The sequence below is a fragment of the Aptenodytes patagonicus genome, chromosome W, assembly GCF_965638725.1.
Source record: "Aptenodytes patagonicus chromosome W, bAptPat1.pri.cur, whole genome shotgun sequence".
Classification (NCBI taxonomy): Eukaryota; Metazoa; Chordata; class Aves; order Sphenisciformes; family Spheniscidae; genus Aptenodytes; species Aptenodytes patagonicus.
The window spans coordinates 19,428,571-19,454,245 of NC_134981.1; the positions used below are offsets into that span (position 1 = coordinate 19,428,571).

General features: G+C 41.3%; 1 protein-coding gene across 4 annotated transcripts in view; it reads left to right on the forward strand.

Annotated features, from left to right (window-relative positions):
* The window catches only part of LOC143172054 (growth hormone receptor-like), a 181,915-nt gene that overhangs the window by 59,091 nt on the left and 97,149 nt on the right, over nucleotides 1-25,675 (forward strand). For 2 of the 4 annotated variants that reach the window (XM_076361283.1, XM_076361282.1), the window contains exon 2: nucleotides 13,652-13,731. In XM_076361283.1, coding sequence (XP_076217398.1) covers nucleotides 13,662-13,731 — 70 coding nt within the window. In that variant the 5' untranslated portion in view covers nucleotides 13,652-13,661. Of the gene's footprint in view, nucleotides 1-3,135; nucleotides 3,161-13,651; nucleotides 13,732-25,675 lie in introns of those variants that run through there. The other 2 variants (XM_076361281.1, XM_076361284.1) reach the window with 2 other exon arrangements.

Consider the following 25,675-nt stretch of genomic DNA (forward strand, 5'->3'; position numbering starts at 1 on the left):
CAGGCTGCTAAGATTGAAGTGGCTCAGGTAGATCTGGACTGGCAACATAAGGGTGGATTATTTCTAGCTCGGTGGGCCCATGACACCTCAGGTCACCAAGGAAGAGATGCAACATACAGATGGGCTCGTGATCGAGTGGTGGACTTGACCATGGACACTATTGCGCAGGTTATCCATGAATGTGAAACATGCGCTGCAATCAAGCAAGCCAAGTGGTTAGAGCCCCTCTGGTATGGAGGACGATGGTTGAAATATAAATATGGGGAGGCCTGGCAGATTGATTATATCACACTCCCACAAACCCGCCAAGGCAAGCGCCACGTGCTTACAATGGTGGAAGCAGCCACCGGATGGCTGGAAACATATCCCGTGCCCCATGCCGCTGCCCGGAACACTATCCTGGGCCTTGAAAAGCAAGTCCTATGGCGACATGGCACCCCAGAAAGAATTGAGTCAGACAACGGGACTCATTTCCAAAACAACCTCATAGACCCCTGGGCCAAAGAGCATGGCATTGAGTGGGTGTATCACATCCCCTATCATGCACCAGCCTCTGGGAAAATTGAACGATACAATGGACTGTTAAAGACTATGCTGAGAGCAATGGGTGGCGGGACGTTCAAACATTGGGATACGCATTTAGCAAAGGCCACCTGGTTAGTCAACACGAGGGGATCTGCCAATCGAGCAGGCCCTGCCCAGTCAGAACTCTTACGTACTGTAGATGGGAATAAAGTCCCTGTAGTGCACATAAAAAATATGCTGGGGAAGACAGTCTGGGTTATTCCTGCCTCGGGCAAAGGCAAACCCATCCGTGGGATTGCTTTTGCTCAAGGACCTGGGTGCACTTGGTGGGTGATGTGGGAGGATGGGGAAGTCCAATGTGTACCTCAAGGGGGTTTGATTTCGGGTGAGAATAGCCAATGATCTGAATTATGTGATGTTAAGTACTAATTATAGTTATAATAGTTATACTAATAATACACAGATATACTAATCATACTAATAATATTATATGCCATACTAATGTTATTACAATAAGAATCACCCAGACTAATGAAGAATAACTTCAGTGAAACCAAGCAAAGCACAGTGATGATGGTACCAGAACTGACTTCAACATGAAACAATCCAACACCACATACCATCTCCATTTTTCCTGCTCTGAAAGATTATTATGACAGATGGAGCCCAAAGTCATGGACTAAATGAACTCACCGAACGTTTTAGAGGGATGGCCCACAGGCGAAGGGAATGATATGTGTGTGTGTGTGTGTATATATATTAAAAAAAAGAAGAAAGGGGGGTGGTGATTAATGAAAATGTACTGGAAAATGTGAGACTTGAGCATGACGCAGATGGTATAGAATAAGGGGTGGATATTGTCCTGGTTTCGGCAGGGACAGAGTTAATTTCCTTCCTAGTAGCTGGTACAGTGTTTTGGATTTAGGATGAGAACAAAGTTGATAACACACCGATGTTTTAGTTGTTGCTAGGTAATGCTTACACTAGCCAAGGACTTTTCAGCTTCCCATGCTCTACTGACTGAGAAGGCTGCAGGTGCACAAGAAGCTGGGAGGGGGGCACAGCCAAACTGGCCAAAGAGACATTCCATACCATGTGACGTCATGCTCAGTACATAAACTGGGGAAAGCTGGCCGGGGGGGCCGCTGCTCGGGGACTGGCTGGGCATCGGTCGGCGGGTGGTGAGCAATTGTACTGTGCATCACTTGCTTTGTGTATTATTATTATTATCATATTATTATCATTTTATTTCAATTATTAAACTGTTTTTATCTCAACCCATGAGTTTTTCTCACTTGTGCTCTTCCATTTCTCTCCCCCATCCCACCGGGGGTGGAGGGGAGTGAGCGAGCGGCTGCGTGGTGCTTAGTTGCCGACTGAGATTAAACCACGACACAGCACTACCCATTCAGTCTGAATGATGCTGTCCTTGAGTCATTGCCCCCATGAAGAGAGCCGACCTGTGGGTAGGCCTGGAGGCAGGCGGTTGATTGGTACACAGTGCGCCATCCTGCAAATTTTGTTGTTCCGCTTTGGATCCTTTTTGGTTATTTTGAAATTTTTGCCTCAGGCTATCTGTTGGTCATGGTGAATGAGATGTAGAAGTTTTTGGTACATGACATCCACCCTTCTCACCATCATTTCTACCCTACCAGGCTTTTCTTGTATTCCGTTTCGCCCTGCCTGTGCAGTCATCCTAGTCCCTTTGAACTAAATGTACATAGTGACTAATGTTCTATTTATCTCCTAATTTCTCTCCACATGTTTCATTCCAGCCTCCTGGGCTGTTTTAGGCCTCTACTTTTAATTTTTCTAAAGCATAGGGAGTATCATTTGAGCTCGCTCTTGCACAGTCACAACTGAATCCATCTGTGCTCATTCAAGTATGTCCTTATTCATGCATGTGGTGGCTTGACCTTGGATGGACGCCAGGTGCCCACCAAGCCGCTCTGTTACTCCCCTTCTCAGCAGGATTGTGGGGGGAGAAAATAAGATGGGGAAAAAAACCCCAAACCTCGTGGGTCGAGATAAAGGCAGTTTAATAAAGCAAAAGCAAAGGCTGCATGCGGAAGCAAAGGAAAACAAAAGATTTATTCTCTTCTTCCCATCAGCGGGCAATGTCCAGCCACTTCCTGGGAAGCAGGGCTTCAGTATGTGTAGTGGTTGCTCTGGAAGAGAAACATCGTAATAACGAATGCCCCCCCTCCTCCTCCTTTCTCTTAGTTTTTATTGCTGAACAGATGTCATATGGTATGGAATATCCCTTTGGTCAGTTTGGGTCAGCTGTCCTGGTTATGTCCCCTCCCAAGATCTTGCCCACCCCCAGCCTACTGGGTGAGGGGGGGAAATGTTGGAGAGACAGCCTTGATGCTGTGGGAGCACTGCTCAGCAGTAGCCAAAACACTGGTGTGTTATCAACACCTTTTTAGCTACCAATACAAAGCACAGTGCTATGAGGGCTGCTAGGAGGAAAATTAAGTCCATCTCAGCCAGATCTAATACAATGCACTACTTTCTTATCGACAGGTGTAGTTCTTGGAAATGTGATAGGTCCCTATCCACCAAGTTATATTCATCCAGCGGTTGAAAGATGATTAGGAGCCATTCATCAAGAGTATGAACTCCTTTATGAAAGGTAGGCCTGAGGGGTATGACATTTAACTGTACCTGCTAATCTTGACATATCACATAATCATTGTGGCAGCTAGAAGATATTGAAGAAGAGTGTCTGTGGTATGCTTAGGAAAAAAGACCATGCTGTTAGCCTGGTGCTTGAAAATTGCTTGCTGTCGTGGTTTAACCCCAGCCGGCAACTAAGCACCACACAGCCGCTCACTCACTCCCCGCCCCCTGGTGGGATGGGGGAGAGAATTGGAAGGGTAAAAGTGAGAAAACTCATGGGTTGAGATAAAAACAGTTTAATAATTAAATGTTTCTTTTCAATATAACTTATTTTTTGTTTGTCTGTATAGATCACTTGTTTTCATTCTGAGTTTGGTATTTTATTTTTAAAAATCATGTTCAGGTTTTATTTCCAGAAAATTTACTTTATTTTTCTTTATGCCCAGTACAGAACTGCTTATAGAAATAACTACTTGTCAGTAATCTTTTCAAAGGCTCACAGTATAACAAAATGAAACCCTTGATCCCTTAGTCTAGATTCTTAACCACTAAGATAAATTAGAGCTTCATTAAATTAATGATTTGATACTTAAAAAGGAGGATTCAGAGGAAAGGCTTAGAAAAATGAACTCTGCATTAAAGTTACCATTAAGTGGAAGAACAATGAATCATAAATTGCATCTGTATAAATGCACATGCTTTCTGTGGGGAGACAGTAATTATTATGCCCAGGAGCATTCTCTGTAACATCTACTCAGTTACTGTCAGCATCAATTATTCCATTATGATGAAAACTTCTGAAATGATCTGAGGTTAAAGAGAAATGAAAAACCCGAATCTCTGCTTTAGGTTTTTCCCTGTTGTAAATAGTTTGGAGGCATTGATAATTTGCAGCTCTCTTTTATACAGAGGCAATTAAATTTACAAACACATTGATAAACATACCTTAGAAACGCAAGAAAATTGCAAGTCCCTTCATTTTTTAATGACGTAATTTACCATCAAGTTATAAGTGTTTCATAAGGAAGTTATTAGAGATTATCTGATTTGGCATACGGTGATGTCTTCAGGGATCCCTTGTGATATCTGCATACTGAAATGGGAAGAGGAAGCACTCTCCATTTCTTTTCATTGAAAGTGTTAAGTGAGTTTATCTGATTCTCTTTTGCAATTACTCGGCATTTCTGTCATGTACTGTATAACCAAACATGAGAGAATTGCTGAGAAATACTTAAATGTTATATTTCATAAGTGTATATTTGTAAATACATAAGTACATTTATATTCCTAATATAGTCTCATATTGGCTACAGGCTGGAAGCTGTCTGAATCCTGCCATCAGTGGTGCTCCTGCCAACCCCTGAAAATAGGACTCTTTGAATTCCTGAGTTTGATTTAAGATTGTTGATTTAATATTTTTAGGAGAGAAAACAAGCCTAAATCAGTGAAGAAATAATTGGCTGAACATGTGAATTGCACGAGATATATGTTTACACTTGGTGCCTCAGGGAAACCACACTCTGGAGGAATTCTTCACTCCTGTGTTAATTTTGACACCCCCACCCCCCCAAAAAAAACCCTCCTGCCACAGATGCTTTCTGTTCCCTAGTTAGCCACATGTAAAGAAACCTTAATTTTTGATACTGATGCTCTTATAGTTGGACTCTGCTTTGCATCAGCTGGGCAGCATGTTGTCTTGCACCTTTCCTGAGATGTACCAAAAAGACTTCAAGCTAAAAGAGGTAGTGCGGAGCTTTTGCTGAAGGATCTGGTGACTCCACAGTGAGTCTACACAAGTGAGCTAGACTATCTCAGCCTCATTTTTGCTTTGTTGTGATTTTAACTAAACTACCCAAATTGTTAGAGATGGAGAAAATGGCACAGTATCATAAAGCCGTAGAACTTCACTGGTCAGAGCGTATTTTGCTCACTCAGGTAGTTTCTGTGATCTGCTCTGGGTTGGTTCACTAATGCGGTGTACTACTTTGGTTTATGAGATGACCTCCCTGTGCCTTAGCAGTCGGATCATCTATTAAAACTGAATAATGCAGAATATACATGAAAATCAGATGTAGGACTTATGGTAATTTTTTTTAGAGTAAATAAATGACAGCCATGACAAGAACTCAGGAAATGCAACAGATGTATGATACAAACACATATCATATGCATAAATCCTATAATTTCAGTATGTACGTATATACAAACCCATACGGTCTCACAGAAGATGGATGGAGGGGTATGGATTAAATACTCAGATTCCCCAGATGCCTCACTGTGATCGACTTGCAGGGAGGTATTCTGGAGCTATCTTCTTTTTTTATTGATTTGAGTATTAACCAAAAGCAAATGAGGACTGCTTTTAAAATAGAACTGAAGAAAAATACGAAAGGGACTATACAGTGTCGTTGCTGTATAGGGGCCAAAGTTTGTGACACAAGAAATCTCTTCTGAGTCTGTTTCCATGAGTATTATAGACCAGTAATGCTATGTATAATCTTCATTGAGATAAGGAGCTGGATTTGAGATCTCCCCGGATGAAATATTTGACTCTGAAATAAAATGCTGAGTGCCTTCAGCTGAGAACTTTAGAAGATGTTTTGCTGATCTAGTAGGTTTTTCCTTATTGGGTCATTCTTCAAATTCAGGTTTTAAAAACTAGAAATGTTTGAAAGCGTGAACAAAAGGAAGACTGAAATCAACAAGAAATGTTTCTTAAGCAATCTATGGAGTTTGGAAAAACACTATTGAAAGTCAGAATGTATACAGCTCCCACAGCTTTGCTAAACAGAGAGCTCTCTAACATTAGGGCTCTTTGTTATCCAAAATTGTGGAGGGGAGCCGGAAGAAAAATATATTTAGAGTATGAAAATACACAAAGTACACGTGTGGCTTGCAAATAATTAATCCAGAAAACTAACAGAAGGCAATAGTAAAAGCCACAAAAAAAATGTAAATCTTAATGACTCTTTTTGCCTCTTATTTTTATATGAGACCGCAGTAGTGATTGTTGATGAACAAAAAATCAGATCAATATTTGATATTAATAAAATGTTTATTTTTAACATGATTATTACATTCACTCATATTCCAGAAGTATTTGAAGCCACAGGTATCTCAGCATATTGCAGGAACAGCTGATGAGACTTGGATGCCTAATTCAAGGAACAGCCCATGGCTGGGGATCTAGAGTGGATGGAGGGGCCGCTTTTTAGCCCTTCAGCCCTACATGCATATGCACCTCCCAGCTGCACTTTTCACTCCTGGCTGACTTCAGCATCTTCCTTCTTAGCAATTGACTTCTGCAAATCCCTTTCTTTAATGCTTAATCTATTCACATGCACTCTTTGTTGATAGCACCAGTCATGTTGACCTTGGAGCTGTACGCTCAGAGGTGTAGGTTTTAGGCATTGCTCTGCATAGCCAAGCAATGTCCAGATTCCCTGACTCTGCAAAAGGGCTGAGGAAGTGCAGTTCAGGATTGCAAAGCTTAGAACCATCTAACTTCAAAAATACAGAGAGAGGAGAAGCTCAGTCTCTTTTGCTACATAATTTTGGGCGCTTGTGAAGAGTTGTATTTTCTTCTTGTGTTGGGGAAATCTGACCCCTGCTGAGCTGAAAGTGAACCTATACAATGATAAATGTTACCTTTTTTAGGAAACAAAGTGACGGAGCATTCAGTGAGCAGTCAGCGAGGCAGGAAATGGAATAGCTGTTTTGGGATATAACAACAAACTGGGCTTTTTGGATTTGCTGTTCAGAAGAGAAGGTCGAACAAAGTGGCCACCATCTTATTTCATGGGTAATGCTTCGTTTGAATGTGAGCCATTTGTGGAACTTGTAAAGCCAGTCATTTAAAGATGAAGATCTTTAATAATTCTTAGGATAGCAGCTGCAACACTTAATGGCCAAATTAAACTCAAACGTAGCAGTGATGGAGATTAGGTAAATTTGCTGCTACAACCTAAATCTCCCTCCTTTGTCCTCAGAAGCACTCTCCTAAAGTGTAGATTACACAATTTCCAAAAGTGGGGAGAAAATGAGAGCCACAGAGGTTTTTAACTTTGCCCAAGTTACATACTAAGGCACCAGTAAGCTTAAAATAAAGTTTGTATCCCTGAATTTTAAGTCCTGTACTTTAAAGCACTAAAGTGTTCACCCACTGTGCTGATTAGTCATGAGCTTTTTTGATCCAGTAAATTTTGTTTGTATGTTTCTGTATTAACAGTTTGCCAAATCTTCCCATATGCTATGTTTTTTCTTAGAGCAGTGATGATTTTGGCAGCATGCATTTAATAGGTGATTTTCTTAATATTCTATATTTCCTTTTGGAAAAATGTTTTCTTCTACCTTGTTACAGTCCTAGTTCCTTGAACCACAGTTTTTATCCTTGCAGTAGTTTTAGTCTTTAGTTAAAATTAACAGTTTTGTTTTCCCATATCCTTTTATATTTTATTTACATATTTATAAAAGTTTACTCAAAAAGGAGTGGGAGATTGTGAGAGGAAAGGAAATCATATTATTCAAAAGCCAGGCTTAACACTTTTGCAGAAAATTATCTGGAGCTGGCTGATCACGAGTCAACAATGCCATTCTCTTACAAAAACACAGATATATTAAGATGTATAAAGCTGAAAGAGAACTACATGAGGTAATCCTTTCATCTTAGCTTTGATAAAGCCTCAGATAGACTGCTATTTCAGACTTGGGCTAACTGAAGAGAGTCCAGAGGAAAGCTATGAGAATGATCAGTGATCCAGAAAACTTAGTTGAAAAATTGGTTTTGTTTCATTTAGGGAGGAAGGGAACTATAACAGTCTTCAGGTAGGTAAAGGACTATGACAAAAAGGTAGGGAATAACCTGTTCTTCATTCTCATGGGGGGAAAAAAATAGTAGAGGAATTGAATTACATCAAGAGAGACTTGGGGTCACGCAGTCCAGTAAACCCAGTTGTCCCTTTCCTCCACCTGGCTGGAGGCAGGGCCCCTCTAGTCCTTGTCATAGTATTCGTTTCTCATTTCCGAAACAACCTCATAGACACCTGGGCCAAAGAGCACGGCATTGAGTGGGTGTATCACATCCCCTATCATGCACCAGCCTCTGGGAAAATTGAACGATACAATGGACTGTTAAAGACTACGCTGAGAGCAATGGGTGGCGGGACATTCAAACATTGGGATACGCATTTAGCAAAGGCCACCTGGTTAGTCAACACTCGGGGATCTGCCAATCGAGCAGGCCCCGCCTAGTCAAAACTTTTGCGTACTGTAGATGGGAGTAAAGTCCCTGTAGTGCACATAAAAAATATGCTGGGGAAGACAGTCTGGGTTATTCCTGCCTCGGGCAGAGGCAAACCCATCCGTGGGATTGCTTTTGCTCAAGGGCCTGGGTGCACTTGGTGGGTGATGTGGGAGGATGGGGAAGTCCGATGTGTACCTCAAGGGGATTTGATTTTGGGTGAGAATAGCCAATGATCTGAATTATGTGATGTTAAGTGCTACATAATATTATATGCCATACTAATATTATTACAATAAGAATCACCCAGACTAATGAAGAATAACTTCAGTGAAACCAAGCAAAGCACAGTGATGATGGAACCAGAACTGACTTCAACATGAAACAATCCAACACCGCATACCCTCTCCATCTTTCCTGCCCTGAAAGATTATTACGAGAGATGGAGCCCAAAGTCATGGACTAAATGAACTCACCGAACATTTTAGAGGGATGGCCCACAGGCGAAGGGAATGATATCTGTGTGTATATACATCAAAAACAGGAAAAGGGGTGGTGATTAATGGAAATGTATTGGAAAGTGTGGGATTGACCTTACTCCAACATCGCTATAGAAAAGGAATTTTTTTTATCCTTTTATCCTTTTTATATCCTTTTTATAACTCCTGGCTCACTTTCTGTACTGAAGCAATTAGCCTGAGCTGACCTCTAGCCAAATGTTCCTGTGGTCCTGTCCTCAAGGCTTGAGGACAGTCAGCTGCTGTAATTTTTTTTCCGGTTTTAGCTGTCTGTTCTTGCAAACTGCTGGAGTTGGGTAAGATATAGGCTATTATTCCTTAGAATAGTGTGTATTACAGACACTGAATTTTTTTTTTCTGTTAAATAACAGAGACTTTATTAGTGGCATTTGTCTTTCATACACATACAGGGGTAGGTGTTGGGAGGTAGATATTACTAGATTGTAAAAGGTCAGTTTTGTCATAAAACCGATAGAGAAGTTGTCTCTTGCTAGGTTAACACTGCAGCCTCTGAACAATACTGTTCTTGTTGGCAGCGAGCTTGCAAGAGTATCTTAGAGGAACGACAGCGGGTGGTTACAAAACAGATTTGTGGGAACTTTCTGCAAGGCAGTAGTTGTCTGATGGTGGGACAGATGACGCTTCAGAGGACTCTTCTCTCAGAAATTTTATTCTGTACCACCAAAAGTGGTATTGTGATGGGGCAGCTCCTGCTTTGCACCAGATTTTCTCCCACAAGACCGGAGCCGTGGCGGTGTAGCTCTCCCCTGGCCTCCGATACCTCTAGAAGTGGTAGTCATACCTGCAGCCCAGCAGAGCTTTTGGTATATGTGCTGGACGCAGAGAGGTCACGTAGTCCCTGGTGCTTCACACCCCTTGCAGAGCTCCTTTTGCCTGGGAGAGACCTTGAGTATGAGCCCTGTCCCAAGGGCTCTGGGTTCGAGCTCCAAGGAGGCTAGCACAACTTGCCCTTTCCAGAGGCTGCTGTACAAAGGGTGGAGCATGACACATCCATAATTTCAAATGAGAGCAGTTACCATTTTTGAGCTCAGTCCTGTCCGTATTGGGCACGTTCAGAGTACACCAGTTGGATTTTTCTCCCACATGCAGCTTGTCTGGACAGATAACTCATTGGAGGATCCCATTTGGATTTAGGCAGAGCAGAGACACTCTATTGCTTTGCCTTGCCAAGATAGTGGCATTTGCGAGAATCCACAGAAGAAGCATCATTTGTTTCTATACTGCATTTTACTAGCGAAAACTAAGGGATTAAGCAGCGATTTTGGTCAACTTTAGGGTTTAGGAACCTAAATTAATCCTGTGCCCCATTTCAGACAGCTAGATGTTTTAGTCAAGGTCTGTGGCTAAGCAAGAACTGTCACAATAATTATAGAATTGCTCTTAAACAAGTTGTAGCTGCTGCTGATGGAGGGGTGGCTGTGTCCTCCCCTCCACCCTGGCTGCTCACTCCCATGCCTGTGCTGCCTTGGCTCTGCTCCCAGGGTGCGTCTTTGTGGAGTCCTGGTAAACCCAGTCAGCAAACAGATTTGTTACAATAAATGTTTACAGATACATTTTAACTGGAACAACTTCCTGATGGAGTTCACTGTGTGCAGGTATGTAAACAAGTCTGCCAGCGCAAGAGGAAGAGCAGTACTGGAATGGGATTGTTTTAATCTGCAGCAGCAAGACCTTATTGAAGTTCAACATGATTGTTGACCTCTGGGATGTATTTCCAGACTCCTGGGTTGGTGCTCTGGCTGTCAAACCACTCTTCCTTGGACAAAGCTGAGATGGCTGCCAGTCACAGCACAGGGACAGGGGGGATAGCCATGCTGTGATGGCTGCACATGGGGACTGATCCCGGTCCAACCACAGAGTTGTTCGGTGCAGTTATGAAAACTGAAACTGTGTTCACAGATGTGCTCTGAATGACTGACTCTGTTGATGACATTTGTTCTTGCAGGAAATCTCCTGTGAGGGTTTGGGTTTTTCTTGTAGCTGTTGTTAGGCAGGAAGAAGTAGGAAAGTCTGGAGAAGAGTGGTAGGAAAATCAGCAGAGGCTGGTGAACACAGGAGAACAGGGAAGTATGAATGTGGAGGCAGCATGGGATGTCTGGGTATTGCGACAGGGAGAGAGCAGGAGGGTTGTAAATAAAGTGACGTTGTGCTCAGGCCTGTGAAAGAGAAAACAAAACTTTAGGGAGAAAGTGGAAGGGCTGAAGGGGAGGGGGGACTGTTTGACAGGGTAGAAATAGTGTAAGAGGAGAGGAGTTGGCAAATACAGAGAAACATTTCTGTAAAATATTTATTTATTAATAAGAGACAATAAGAATCCTTTAAACAAGAATACAGATGGAGTAGGGGAACAATTGAGCTAGCTAAAAACATAGCTGTGCTTGGATGAACCTTGTGCTGTGCCAGTGTAGCTCCTCTCCGAGAGTAGGAGAATTGTTGGCCTGTAATTGCTTTATGAACTTTTTCCCAGCCCTGTGCACTCCAGCAGCTGCAGCCTTCCACTACTCCTGGGTCCTGCTCCCCAGGCTGCCTCACTCTCACACTGGCCCCAAGTCCTTGCTAATATGTGTCCAGCCTCACCGTACGGTTTCATTCCTCCCTGTCCACTTGAGAACAGAGGAGTCGCGTTTTGAAAGACCCGTGTCTGTTTGGCCAGGGGAAAGCCCTGCCTGGTGCTTGGCAGGTCCCCAGAGCTCCCCCAGCTCTTCTTTCCATGCAGCCAGTTGCACCCGCAGTGCCCTTCCTGCTGCCCTGTGCCCGCTCAAACTGGCGGGTGTTGTGGCGGCGCAGGTGCCATGGGTAGTGTCTCCTGGCTTGCCTTTGCGGGTCTAGGTTAGACTCTACTAGCCTAGAGCAGTTGGAATAAATTCCTCCTGTACTGAGCCTGAAACTTGAGAATTATTGAGCAGTTGTATTAATGAGGATGGAGAAATACCTTCTGATTTTCAAGTTTTGTACTAAACAGCATGAATGAGAAATCTGGAGTTGGTAATAATTACGTTTTTTCTGCACTGTGAGTCAGTCTGTTCTCTTGGAGTAAGAAAATTAAGGAAGGAATTGTCTTTTAAATTCAGTGTTAACATAGTTTTACATACTCAGTGTGCTTGTGTTTTACAGTTTCTGACTAAATTCAAACTTTGCTAACTTTACTAGGAGACTAACTATTTGTTGATACCCAGATTTGACAGCATTGGTTGTGTTAATCAGTAACACCCACTTAGAGATTATTACTCATTAGTGGGCTTGGTTGTTTGGACACTACTAATTTATTCTCCTGTTAGATGAAAAAAGAAAATGTCTAATTGAAAATTTTCCAGTGTAGAATCAAGGTTTGTCTTACCAATTTATGGTCAAATGTAAAAGTGGAGCTATTACTCTCTCTCTCCGCTGCCTCACTGAGCTGGGGTGTCAGTATATCTTGGTAATTTCATGCCACAGAACAAGAAGCCGATGCTTGACCATTGTTTCAGTGTTCATGTTCATTTTGGTGTTGTAGCTTTGCTTTTGAAGGCCTCTAGTAACCTCCACTGTGCTCTGTTGGCATGGTTGTAAACTGTCAGGTCATAATCCATGGTATGTATGCTTTCCCCCTACTACATATGGACACCTCATGAGCTTTTGGGGGCATGGTACAATTTTGTGCAGAAGGCTGCACTGCCCGCAAGTCCAGCGTAGCCCAGCTTCTGCCCTTCCCCGTTGTTATCAGATGCTGGTGATAATGGCATGAGCAAAGTAGTGTCCCTCAAACAGGATTGTGTGATGGGGTTGTAGGATATGTGTGTGTGGCGCAGATGAATTAGGGAGAAGGAGGAGCATGCTTTCTGGGGAGGTTGTAAAGGCTTGTTGAGTTATGCTTGGGTTGTAAAGGCTTGTATGCTTGGAGGTTGTGTGGCTTCTGTGGATGTGCTCAGGTCCATCAGAAGGTGCTTTCTCAGGAATGACATGGGTAGAAGTTTCCAACATGAGACAGTCTCCATGGTAGCCCCTTAAGAGTAGCGTGGCAGAGCAGGGGCACCAAGGCATATGCTCAGGGTTGTGCAGGATGCTGGTGGGAAACAGACCAGAGAATTAGCCCGGGTTACTCTCATTCTTGCTGCCTCACAGCTACTGCTGCTCTCTCCGCTCCTGGAGTGCTGCCTGCTGCTGATGGTGGCAGTTAAGGCTCTGCTAACAGCCATTTGACTTTCTAGTGTGGGAGCTGGCTTATTAGACTGCATCACTCCTCTCATTTTTACTGCATGTAGTCCTAGACCCAGGAAGCGTTATACCTGGCCTGCAAAGACAAACACAGCTTCAGAGGAGCATGAGTTGGAAAGGGGATCATCATCTCTTTGTTCCGTGAAAGAGATACTGTTCTTCTCCTACTTTCACATTTAACCTAGGCTACTCATTGGGATCCATTCCCCAAAGGCTGCTGTGGGGGGAGTGTGGTTTGTGGTTACTACCTAGAAGCAGGCTAGAGATTGACAATACTGTTTTTTTTTTCCCTCTCTATATTAAATGAACTAGAGACCCATAAGCTAGTTCTCTTATAAAGATAGTATTTACTATCTGTCCTAGACTGCAAGATGATGTATGACTTTATGAGGCAATAAACCGTAAACTAAATACACTTCTGGTTTAAATCCAATCAGAAATTCAATAAAACTAGCTAATAGTTTAAATGTCATGTCATATTAGTTAGTAATATTAGTTTATAAAGAAACTCTCATGTCTTTTATTATTACAGAATTAGAGGTATGGATCTTCGGCATCTGCTGTTTACTTTGGCACTGGTCTGTGCAAATGATTCGCTTTCTGCAAGTGATGGTAAGTTTTATGATACCTTTCTGTGCCTTTGTGTGTGTGTGTGTATATATAGCTTTATATAAAGAGCATTTTTATATTATATGTCAGGACTATGCATGTTCCTTGATTGCAGTAACCTGGGTACATCATGTGAAATGTGAAAAATATGTCAGTTGATCTTGTAAAGATGGATGAGATTGAGACAACGTGTTGCAGAATGAAGGTGAATTTCATAGACAGCATTAGGTGTGTGATGTGTAAACAGGCTGGATCAATGCTGGTGTTAGATATCTGGATTTTCTTTGCTTGGGTACTGAAGTTATGAAAGAATTGCATGGGGTTAATTTTTTATAGAAACTTTTTTTTTCCCCTTAACAAGTCTTTTTAGTATAATCATATGTTAAATGTAGAGCTATTTGGAAGTAAGGAGGAAGCATTTTAAGACTGTACATGTTGGGTCTGAGAGCAATATGAACAAGTTTCAAAGGAATACACTTAGAAATTCTTGAGTAGAGGTTATAAAAGGGATTTGAAAAGAACACATAGCCTCAGCCAGCCAGCCAGCTGGGTAGCCAGTAGAAGCCTTTTTAGCTAGGAGAAGCTCTGAATGCACATCCTGTGGTGTTCATGATTCAACAGATCTGCCCAGGGTTCACATCCACTGAATGTACCTCTGGCTTTCCACAGTTGTTCTTCTTCCCATCCTTATTCACCTCACTTCTTCCATCTTCTAAATTAAATGCAGGGCTGGAAAGTACTCGCTACAGCTGAGCTTTCTCTGATGCTTTTTCTTGTTGCAACCAGCAATGATTTAGAACCATTTCTGTATCACCCAGAGGCCTGCTGGTTCTTTGGGACTGGTCTTTTACTCATTTAGAACAAAAAAATCCCATTAACTTCAGTGGGAGTTTTACGTTGTGTCAGACTGATCTGCTTACGCTGGTTATGATCTGCTCCTGTAAACAAATACAAGTTAACCTAGTCTGCTCTGTTTTGTTCTGGCCTTTGGAGAGAGTAGTAACAGTTTTCCATAATTACTAATTTTATACGAACGTGTCGCCGCTTCTCCCAGAGCTACAGAGCAGCTGCAGAAGGGTGGCTCCATAAGCAGGTGCCCCTCCTGACCTCCTAGCCAAAATCAGTGTTAGCAGAGAAAGTCAGAGGGCAGTTTGATGAGTAATTTTGGAAAAAGTGGGGTGAAAACAGCTTCCACAACAAACTGTAAATAAACTGTTAAAATTTTCAATGAAAATTTCTCACATCTCTCAATTTCTTTTTTTTCCTTTAGCTCCATACTTAGGTGTTGCTGAATGCAAATTAAATACCTATAGAGTTGCAAGCCATGTTTCATTAGCCTTTCTAGTGTTAGTTTTAGAATATGGTACTAAACCCAAAGGGCTATGGCATAGTTGCCTGTAGTCATAACTGTCCTACAGTTTAAAGGTATAATCATCCTCCTTCGCCTTGATACAGTTCTGCATTTTCTTGGAGTTGTATGCTTAAAATTTCTAGATATCCATATTTGCAGAAGCGCTGGAGAGATATAAGTGGTATTACTTTGTTGTTAATGGAGACATTAAGCTGAAATAAGATATAATTGGAACTCAAATGATCAGTTTTCAGAGAATTCTTCCATAAAGTTCATTCAGTTATTAAAAAAGGGTTTTGGATAGGGAAAACATAGGTTTCTGTTTATTTACTCTATGTATGTGGCTCAGTCTCTTATCCTCTGTATTATCAGATACCAGCTCATCTATAAGATTCTCTTCTCCCCTGCTAGTTAAGGCATTTTCTTTAACATTTACCAAATTTGGTTTGAGTTCCTAATGTAGCTGACTGATGAAGGCAATGAACGAATCAAGTTTTCACTCTTGTTCCCTACTTTCATTTCCTACTTGCAGCAATACTTTCATTCTGCTACCTACATGTCCCATGGGAAATGTGTGCCTATTTAAGAAGTGTGTAAGGAAGTGTGGGGTAGTGAAGTGTTTATTTTCATATTAAAATTGGGCTGAAACAATGTGGGGCCTTTATTTAATGTATTTTGAATCCTTCTCTGTCTTCTGATTTGGTTAAAAGAAGACGAATTTTCTGATAGGCATTTGCAGAATAAAGCTATATACTCATTTTTTTCCCCTTTGTGTACCAATCTCTTTAGTTAGACCTATGAACTGAAATAAAATTTGCAAATTCCTCCTTGGTTCTGCTGAAATGTGGAAAGTCAGTATTTCACAGTGAAATATGATACATGTACCAGCTTCTATTCATTGCCTCTTACAGAATGGTCAGTAGAACAAAAACAAATGTGTCCTGACTTGATCCTTCCCTCCCAGTGTCTGTATTTTACAGTACATTCATTCAATGGACAAAAATAATCCCTACTCAGATGCAGTCTACTGGACCAATTGATTTCTCTCTCAAGGTTTAAGAGCACATGAGGATTTTTTGATCCTTGGCAGATGAGGTGTGGTCCAGATGTCCTAAGTTCAGTAAAAATCTGTGTTATAAATAAAACTTAACCACAACATCACTTTTTGTCTATACTGGTAACTTTTTCTATACTGATGAAATAGTAATTTCCATGAGCTTACCCTGAGAATCAAAAAATGAAGAACATTTAAATTGTGTTCCTGTGCTTAAATCCAAGACACAATACTAAATATGTATGTCCTGATTTGCTGCATTATTACAGAATTGTGTGTGTGAAGGGAACAGAGCTTTGTTGTCCCAAAAAATAAATTTCTAACCACTAAACTGCTTCTAATGCTGTAACACATTTATTCTGAGTAGGGGAAATGCTCAATTGAGAAAGTTAGACAAGGAAGTATAAGTCGAACAGGAATATTTGAGATAACAGCATGAGAGAACATCCATTTGTCATTCTTGCATGATTTAGGACAGAGTATTAGATGAGATCTGTTTATTAGCTAGGTTTTTTTCTTTTTTTTTCCCCCATGTGAATGTGCTTGTATCTGCAAAAGTTCCCATGAGCATCCAGCCCCTCTCCCAAGTCATTACTAGGTGATGAATCCTGACAATCTTAGAGTTCTGCCCAGCACAGTCTTGCTGAGGCCTTCCTATAAACTTAGATGTGCTCCATACCTGTACCATATCTGATATGTTGCCCGAAGGACTGGATCTGCGGTGTCACAGTTCCCTAACAAATCCACTTCAGTAATTGTATTTTTTATGGCAGCAGTTTAAAAAAATTACACGTAGTTGCTAATCTTACACCAAAGCACGTTACTGAGGCAGTGTAATATTGACTTGTACATGGAAGGATCCATGGAAGAACTGCACGCTTTTATGTCTTGAAAGTAAAGCTTATGTTCAGCCTTACAAGAGCCTGTGCTTTGAGCTGGCTCTGTGCAGTGGGGTCGGATCCATCCTTGGCACACAGTGAAATCCCATACGTGTTTCCTCCTGGCAGGAGAGGGTGTGAGGCCAGCAGTTGGCCAGAAAACTGCACAGCATTCGAGACCAGATATTGGACATTTAGTCACCCATTTGCTGTCTCCAGGCTGGTGCCAAGTTCTGCTGGAGGCTTTCCATTGATTTAGCTAGTTTTTATGCTCTCCTTCTGCTAAGAGCTTGGCTTGCCAGCTCCTTAAACTGAGGCTGTGGCTGGAGTGAAGTGACAGGGGTGCCCACCATCTCAGATCGCGATGTTAAATGTGACCAAGTATGTCTGCTGCATCAGGTCTTCGTGTGTAAGTCAGAGTGGAGCAGGTTTGGGACTTGCAGTCTCTTGCCAGCTGGACGCTGACCCACACGCTGTCTGTGTCCTCGAGGTGCTGTACGATAGAAAGGGCAGAACATAGGCAGTGGTAGAAAGAAAGTGTAAAGGCCACAATAATGGGAAGGTAATTTCTAATAGGTATGTAATTACCATAGGTAAATGGGTCTTCTGCCTTAGGGATTTGAAAACATAAGACCCATGTTCACAGATAATGAGGACATTTTTGTTAAGTCTAGAACTTAGGCGCCTAAGAATTTAGGTTGCTTTGAAGATGGGGAATTGTGTGATTTTGAAAATTTAGTTTAATTTAGTTAGTTAATTAGGTACATGAACAAGAGACAGTACTGCTTCATGAGTAGATCACCTACTTCTGTGCAATAATAATCATGGTTCAAGAAAAAAATAAGAGCTTATATTCATGTACACATACACAATTTGTGTTTGAGATATTTACATTAATGTAACTACAGTGTTTCAAATACATATCTAGCATACACCTAGCTATTTTGGTTTACTATACCTGCTAACGTCAGAAGTGGTTGAGGGGAATTGCTCCAGACACAGGTTGTAAAATGTTTAGGAAGCAAAATAAGTTTTGTCTGCTTGTTCCTTCTCTACAACTGATGAGTGTAGGTCACATAAGGATGTAGAGGAATAAACTGGGAATTAGTCCCAATTAATAAAACAATACATAAGCTCAAGCAGTTCCAAAACTAATTTCTTCCCAGTGAAAAGAAGTGGGAAATGTCTTTTATCATTTTTGATACTAGATCAAAGTTTGTTCCAGAATATTACAGCTATTCTAATTCATCCTCTGAAGCAGGTTTAGAGATGCATTCATATTTAATGATAGCACAATAAAAATATTTTTGAGTGAACTGTTTTTGTACAATGATAATTTTAGGAGCTACAAGCCTGAATTTATTGTTCTTTTTATCTAATCTGATTTTAGAAATGTATTTAATTTTTTACATCACAACATTTTTTAATTATTGTATGAAGCTGTTATACTCAAATGCTCTATTTTCCTCATTTTTATATAAGAAGTGGGATTAATTATTTTCCCTTCTGAGACATATCAAATCTGATTTTTACTTCCATCAAAACGTCCTTTTGTTATGCTGTTGTCTCCTCACTTACTGTACTTGGACGCTTGGTGTGCATTCCACATCCAGATTAAACCATCTAAGTTTAGGTGTGCACTGGGTGTCAAAGCTCCTAATTACAGAGCTAGGGATTGTATCTGTAACCCATGTATAGGGCTTTAGTATCATTAAAGACACCCCTGGGCACCTGAGACATCTGCATGGGACTCACAGAGATGACACAGGACCTGCAGGACATCTGCATCATTCTGGAATGGCCAGAAGCTTAAAGAGCTTTATAAAAAGCTTAAGGTCAGGCATCTCAAATGTCCCTGAACATCTGTTTTCAGGCAACTAAATCAACTCCATCAGCTGTTCTTTGTTCCAGGGACTGTATTGACTAGCTCTCGATTGACTTCATGGGAGCTTGGACACCTAAGGATGAGACTCATCCATGTATGAATCATATGGATATCCTCTAGGTACCCAAAAAATCTGCATGAGACTTGTAGATAGGGCATATGACCTATAGGAGATCCGTGCCTTTTGAAGCAGAGGCTGTAAGGCAGGCAGAATACCCTAGGCGGTCTGAGATAGCTACAGATGTTTAGGCAACTGTATTTTGCCCTACCTTGCATAAAGAGAGCTAAATATAGGTGTCTTCATTTTGAATTGAGTCTCACCCTTATAGCTGCCTTGTTTGGGTATGCATAATTCTGCGTGCTTTCTACTGGGTAGTTTCATAGCTGCTCAGCTACACGCTGTAGGTCTTCTATTGCCAGCCAAGGTGAGGGGTCTTCTTACTGGATTGACAGGATAACAGTTGGGTTCTTGCTGTCACCATGAAATTAAGTAGCAGATGGATGTTGTCTAAATGCATGGATTTGACTTTTGTGACACACAGAGGAATTCTTAGTCTAAGCAGTAAGGTGCCTTCGAATTGCAGCATATTCTCTGCTGAGAAAGGGAAATTTGTCCATCTGTTCATGGAGTTAGGAGGTACCAGGGACTTCGTTGCCTGGCTTGAAATATTCAGAAAAAAAGATCAATAGCTGTGTGGGGTTTTGGCTGAAAACACATTTTGTGATTTAGGCAAACTCAAATTTTATAGATTGCAGTCAGTGCAGTGACAAGCCGTTTCTCATACATGAAGGGTATTTATTTTTAATTACATTTTTGATGATCAGGACTAGACATTTGCATATATAATGATCCTAATCTTGTTAGGAAGTGACAAAAGATAATGAGAAAGGGCAGAATCTTTCCTTAGCTTAAGCTGCAAACTCTCTTGCCTCCTCTTGGTAAATAATAGTACCATAATATAGTCGGTAGTCATTTGTTCATTGTGGTAATTTTCTCTTCTTAATTCTTTGAACTGGTGTGTCTTTGCTAAGGCCTTTCTCTGTGTTACCTACTTTCTCAATTATATGCAGCTATAGAAGTATGGAACACAAGCCAAAGCAGAGCTGGCAGTAAAACCTGAAAAGTTCAAAATCGCGATCAGCTTAGTGCATCCTGGTTTATGTGGACAGGGGAAGAACTGTCAAGAATGCAGATTTAAAACTTTTACCTGCAGACAAAGCCTTTAGAATAGTTGCCTTATTTCCAGAAGTTTAAGTATCTCTGAGCAAGAAAAATGTTCCATTATGTAGTAGAAATTGCTATAGAGCCATTCCAGAAGCCAGGATCGGAAAGCTTGGCACAGGGAAGTGTAAGTTATACCACTCTGATCTGGCTAAGCCATTTCAGCTGGAGGGAAGATTCAGTTTGGCAGAGAGCAAAGTAGTATTTCCATCATCACTTTCCATTGCGATTAGGCATGGCTTTGATGGCTAGTAGAAAAATTTGAGGGAAGGCCTTGAGTCTGTGCACTTTTGAGTTACTTTTACTGCTCTTGCTTCCTAGCCAGTAGTATATATTTCAGATAAGCCATTTATCTGGGCTGATGTGACAGTATCTATGCTCTCACATTGAGAAGAAAGGATTTCACCTTGTCTTTCTTCTGTGTTGGGAGCATACGTGATATTTTAACAGGAAGGGATTTGGGATTTCTAAGAGTGGAGGACACATGCTGGAAATGAATTGTAGACAGGCCTTTATTTTGTAAGAAAACACAGAAAATAAAAACATAGTGCTGAAATTTTCAGGTATAGTAGCCTTAAATTATGCCCCTAAAAATCTGTATTTAGGCTTGTAACTGAGTAGTAGATCCAATGGCTCAAATGCTAACCTGGATTGCAAGAGACTTGTCTCCTTTGTCCTTTCCTCCAAACCACATCTGTGACTCCAGCATTTACTGAAGAGTTTCAAGCCTTTGGATATCTTCACTCACAAGCCTACCAAAAACACTTCATGAACAATCAGCTTCAGTCAGATGCTCTGCAAAATAACATACATGCCACAGTTTTCCCATCCAGTTATCTCTGTTATCTTTAACATTCCTGCTATTGTGTAGATTTTCTTCATTGCTCCTTAGTTGCTGTCACATTTTCTTCTCTTTTAAACACAAACTCACCAATTTGCTGTCCTCTGATTGCTGGGTTTTGAGGTCATTTGCAAAAATTAGCCACACCTCTGTAGTTAGTCAGAAGTTAGTCATTCTGCCTCTCAGCTGCAAGGCTTGTAATCCCAATGTACATCTTTGCTCTCCCAAGCAGACCTATAGACTGCAGCCAAGCTGCCAACACACACACTGGTCCTCCTGTGAACCAGAATTGATCCTTCTTTACCAGGGATGAGCTGTACCCAAAACTGCTAGCTCACAGTAGCCACTTGTGGCTTGCTTTTGGAGGAGAAGCAGTGAGGCTAGTTTGAAACATGAACTTTTGCTCACACATGCAATTAAGTCCATGTATTTAAGGAGGAAGATCAGATGATGGAGATGATGCAAAAACATGCACAGCAGTTTGTTACCACTATCTAAGAAGCTAACAAGTGAGAAAATTCCTAGTTACAGTTTTTACTTTAACTTTTGTTTTGATATTTTAAATGTAGTTGTATATTTCATGTGAATTATTTAAACAGTTTGTACTGCAATAGCCAAATGAACTCAGTTAATAAACTGACTGTGCATCAGGGGAAGGAAAAGTAGCTCAAGCAAATAAAAATGAGATAATGCTGGGGAGCTTGGCTGTTGTGTGGCCCTCCACAACAAGGCTCTGGCAAGGTTCTCCTTGGGGAATAAAAATACCTGGCCTAGGCTGTTTCCCTCCTCCGTTATTGGAAAAGTGCTAAAAATGAACTATGGAAGAAGAATAGCCTATGGATGATGCTGTACATGAGAGGCAGAGCTACGGACTACCGGTAAGGACTCTTTAGCTTCTGAATTTGGAAGAAGTCCTGGTATTTAACAAGACAGAGATTTTTCTACTTTGCTTTCTCTTCCTGCCCATTACACAAACATAATGTAAAATTAAGTAGTAACAGCAATGGTTAGTTTTCTGCAGAACTTCTAGAAAACTATGAAGACTTTTTTTCCTGAAGTACAGGATTTTTAAATTTTTTTTTACAGATAATTAAAAATCTTTTACAAAGTAGGTAATTCCACGCTAAGGGGCATAGAATTGCCATAAAATAGGCTTTCAGTATATCATCTAGAGCCATGCGTAATTTCTGTTCAGTCCTGTGTTTCATTCCCATTAAGTTGGTCAAGGAGATTTATCTGGGAGTTTCAAAGAATGCAATAGGAAGCTGTTAAATATTAAGTGTAGCTGGGAATTTATCACTTTAGCACCAAAGAAGTGGGATGTAGCAAATCTGACACCAATTTTAAAAAAGGACTCAAGGAAATTGCACACCAGAAAGTTTGTCTTCTGGGCAAGGCAAGTTGGAAGAAACTTGAAAAAAGCATAGACTGGTAAATGCATGGATAAATATGATATATTTGGGAGTCTGTATAAGTCATGTTTCTTTCAAAAGGCACTTAGTGTCTGTCACCCATAGCTACTGACTCAAAAAAATATTTCAACAAACATACAGAAAATAGTTGTTCAGTCCCTACAATGTGGATCTTCAGAGAGCCTTTGATACAACACCGTAGCAAAGGTTCTTTAAAAAATGCCAGGGGATAAAATGGAAGGATTTCCATGGAATAAAAATTAATCAAAAGAGGAAACAAAGGAATAAATGATCAGCTCCCACAGCAGAAGCATCTAAGGATATTTCCCTTCTACAGTCCATACAAGCAGAAATTAAATTGACAAGATCTCTTCTGCTTGGAAAGCTCCATGGCGGGACAGGACAGAAACCAGTGCAGTCCTGCATGGTGCCAAGGGAGTGAAAGAGAAGGATGTGAGTGGGCAGGAGCCCTCCGGGGGCTGCTGGAGCCCTGCGTGCAAATGCTCAGCACTGCACTGCTGGAGTGATGGAGTGCGGTCTGGCTGGGGAAATGCAAAAGATCCACCCAGACTGAGAAGTTTGTCTTTTGTGGGCTATCCCTAACTGTTACCCGGAACATATTCAGAGAAACATACTAAAAGGAAATATGTTTATTCTGTATTTGGTCTGGGATTTTGTTTATTATTCCCCTAGCAATGTGTAGTCTTGGCTTTAGGGCTGACACAGAAAATTTAGAAGCAAATTTGAAAACTCACTTGGATCAAGAGTTTACCTTTGAATCCCTATCTGCTAGAACCCCGTTTTTTACTTTGTAAAGACAAAATAACCAGAACAATTACATGCCTGGCTGGCAAACACCATGTGCGTCATGTTTCTTTTAAAAGGCACTTAGTGTTTGCCACCCATGCCTATTGTAAACCAGGAAAAACCGTGTTAACATTTAATAAATATTAAATCTTAAACAAGAACATGTACAAAGTAAAATAATGTCATTATACCCTTTAAATTTGTGTTCTGTCTCTTCATCACTGAAGCACAAAACAAAGATTAATGTAATAATTTGACTTTGAACAGGAAATTGCAAGTGTTAGGGAAGCAAATGTAAGTAATAACTATAAATGTTACCATAGTCTATTTATTATTTGCTGTTAATGATCAAATAGTTAATACTCATTATAATTATTTCAATGAAAATGCTGATGTCAACTATGGTTACTGTTGTATAGGATTTAATTCAAACCATCTGTTTTAATCCACTTGTATATATCCTGGGTTGATCTTTGCTTGCAGTGAAGTGTTTTTCTGGAAGTTAAAAGTAATTATTAAAGGAATGGAAATTACTAGTGGTTCGTGGTTTAGCAAGGAAAAGAAATGCCTTTTTAAGTTCTTAGTGTCTATTTTAGAGGGCTTCTACACCAGAAATGGTTGAGGGTGGAATGTAACGCAGAAGTGTTTTCTGTCATGGGCTATGTGTTGATACTTGGGGTTCATCCGAGTGAGGTGTTTGGAAGTATAAGTCACTGGTCTAATTATTCTACACCACTTAATTAAGTCCATTTATTTCACAGGGAAAAGAAAATATGAGTGATTTATTAAAAAAGGTATAAAACACTGGTGAACAATGTGGAAAAACGGTGTGTATATATAGACAACATAATTTATTTTCTAGTGAACTGTTTCATTCTCCAGTGTATTCTTCAGTAGATTTGTAGTGGATGTTTGGTCTTGTTAACTAGTTTAGTTAGCTTTGAATGTAACTGCCTCGTCTGTTTTAGTCAGAAATTGCCCTGTTATCCAAGGATGCCTCCACTTGGCTCCAGAGCTCAGCTCTTCATGCTGTGAAGATCTATCAAGCCACTCCAGACACACTTGCATCTAGGGCAGCTCCACAAGTAATGATATGGATGTGAGATCAATAACTTATTATTATTGTTTAATATCTTAATCAATGACATAAACAGTGGGATCGAGTGCACCCTCAGCAAGTTTGCAGACGACACCAAGCTGGGTGGTGTGGTTGACATGCCTGAGGGACAGGATGCCATCCAGAGGGACCTGGACAAGCTGGAGAAGTGGGCCTGTGTGAACCTCATGAGGTTTAACAAGGCCAAGTGCAAGGTCCTGCACCTGGGTCAGGGCAACCCCCAGTATCAATACAGGCTGGGGGATGAAGGGATTGAGAGCAGCCCTGCCGAGAAGGACTTGGGGGTACTGGTGGAGGAAAAGCTGGACATGAGCCAGCAATGTGTGCTCGCAGCCCAGAAGGCCAGTCATATCCTGGGCTGCATCAAAAGAAGCGTGGCCAGCAGGTCGAGGGAGGTGATTCTGCCCCTCTACTCTGCTCTGGTGAGACCCCACCTGGAGTACTGCGTCCAGCTCTGAAGCCCTCAGCATAAGAAAGACATGGACCTGTTGGAGCGGGTCCAAAGAGGGCCACAAAAATGATCAGGGGGCTGGAACACCTCTCCTATGAAGAAAGGCTGAGGGAGTTGGGGTTGTTCAGCCTGGAGAGGAGAAGGCTTTGGGGAGACCGTATTGCAGCCTATCAGTACTTAAAGGGGGCTTATAAAAAAGATGGGGACAAACTTTTTAGCAGGGCCTGTTGCGACAGGACAAGGGGGAATGGCTTTAAACTAAAGGGGGGGTAGATTCAGACTAGATCTAAGGAAGAAATTTTTTATGCTGAGGGTGGTGAAGCACTGGAACAGGTTGCCCAGAGAGGTGGTGGATGCCCCATCCCTGGAAACATTCAAGGTCAGGTTGGACGGGGCTCTGAGCAACCTGATCTAGTTGAAGACGTCCGTGCCCACGGCAGGGGGGTTGGACTAGATGACCTTTAAAGGTCCCTTCCAACCCAAACTATTCTATGATTCTATGATTCTATTTTCTTTCCTTTCTGACTCCGTAGCATTTGCACAATAGGAAGCTGTAGAAGTTAATCAGACAAACCCAAGATATCTCCTGTTACTCTTGGCACATGCCTTTCAACGCACCTAGGGCCATTCAGAATTAAATTAAAGTTCTGGCTGGATTATGCCATGCTTTGCAAAGGTAGAAGGCAAGACTTTGCTCTTGAAAGGATGCACTGGGAGTTCTTTGGGGTATCCAGCTGTCACAGCTGAGACTGTTTAACCTCCCATTTCTGGCCAAGCCAGTTAAGCAGTTACATCATTGTCTACAAAAATACTTGCAATAATATTGCAGAGCCCTCCTGAACGAGACTTCATGTTAAGAGAGGTAGCAAAGACAAAACCAGTGGAATTTAATGTGGTTGCCCCAAATATCCAACTGCTATTGTCTACTT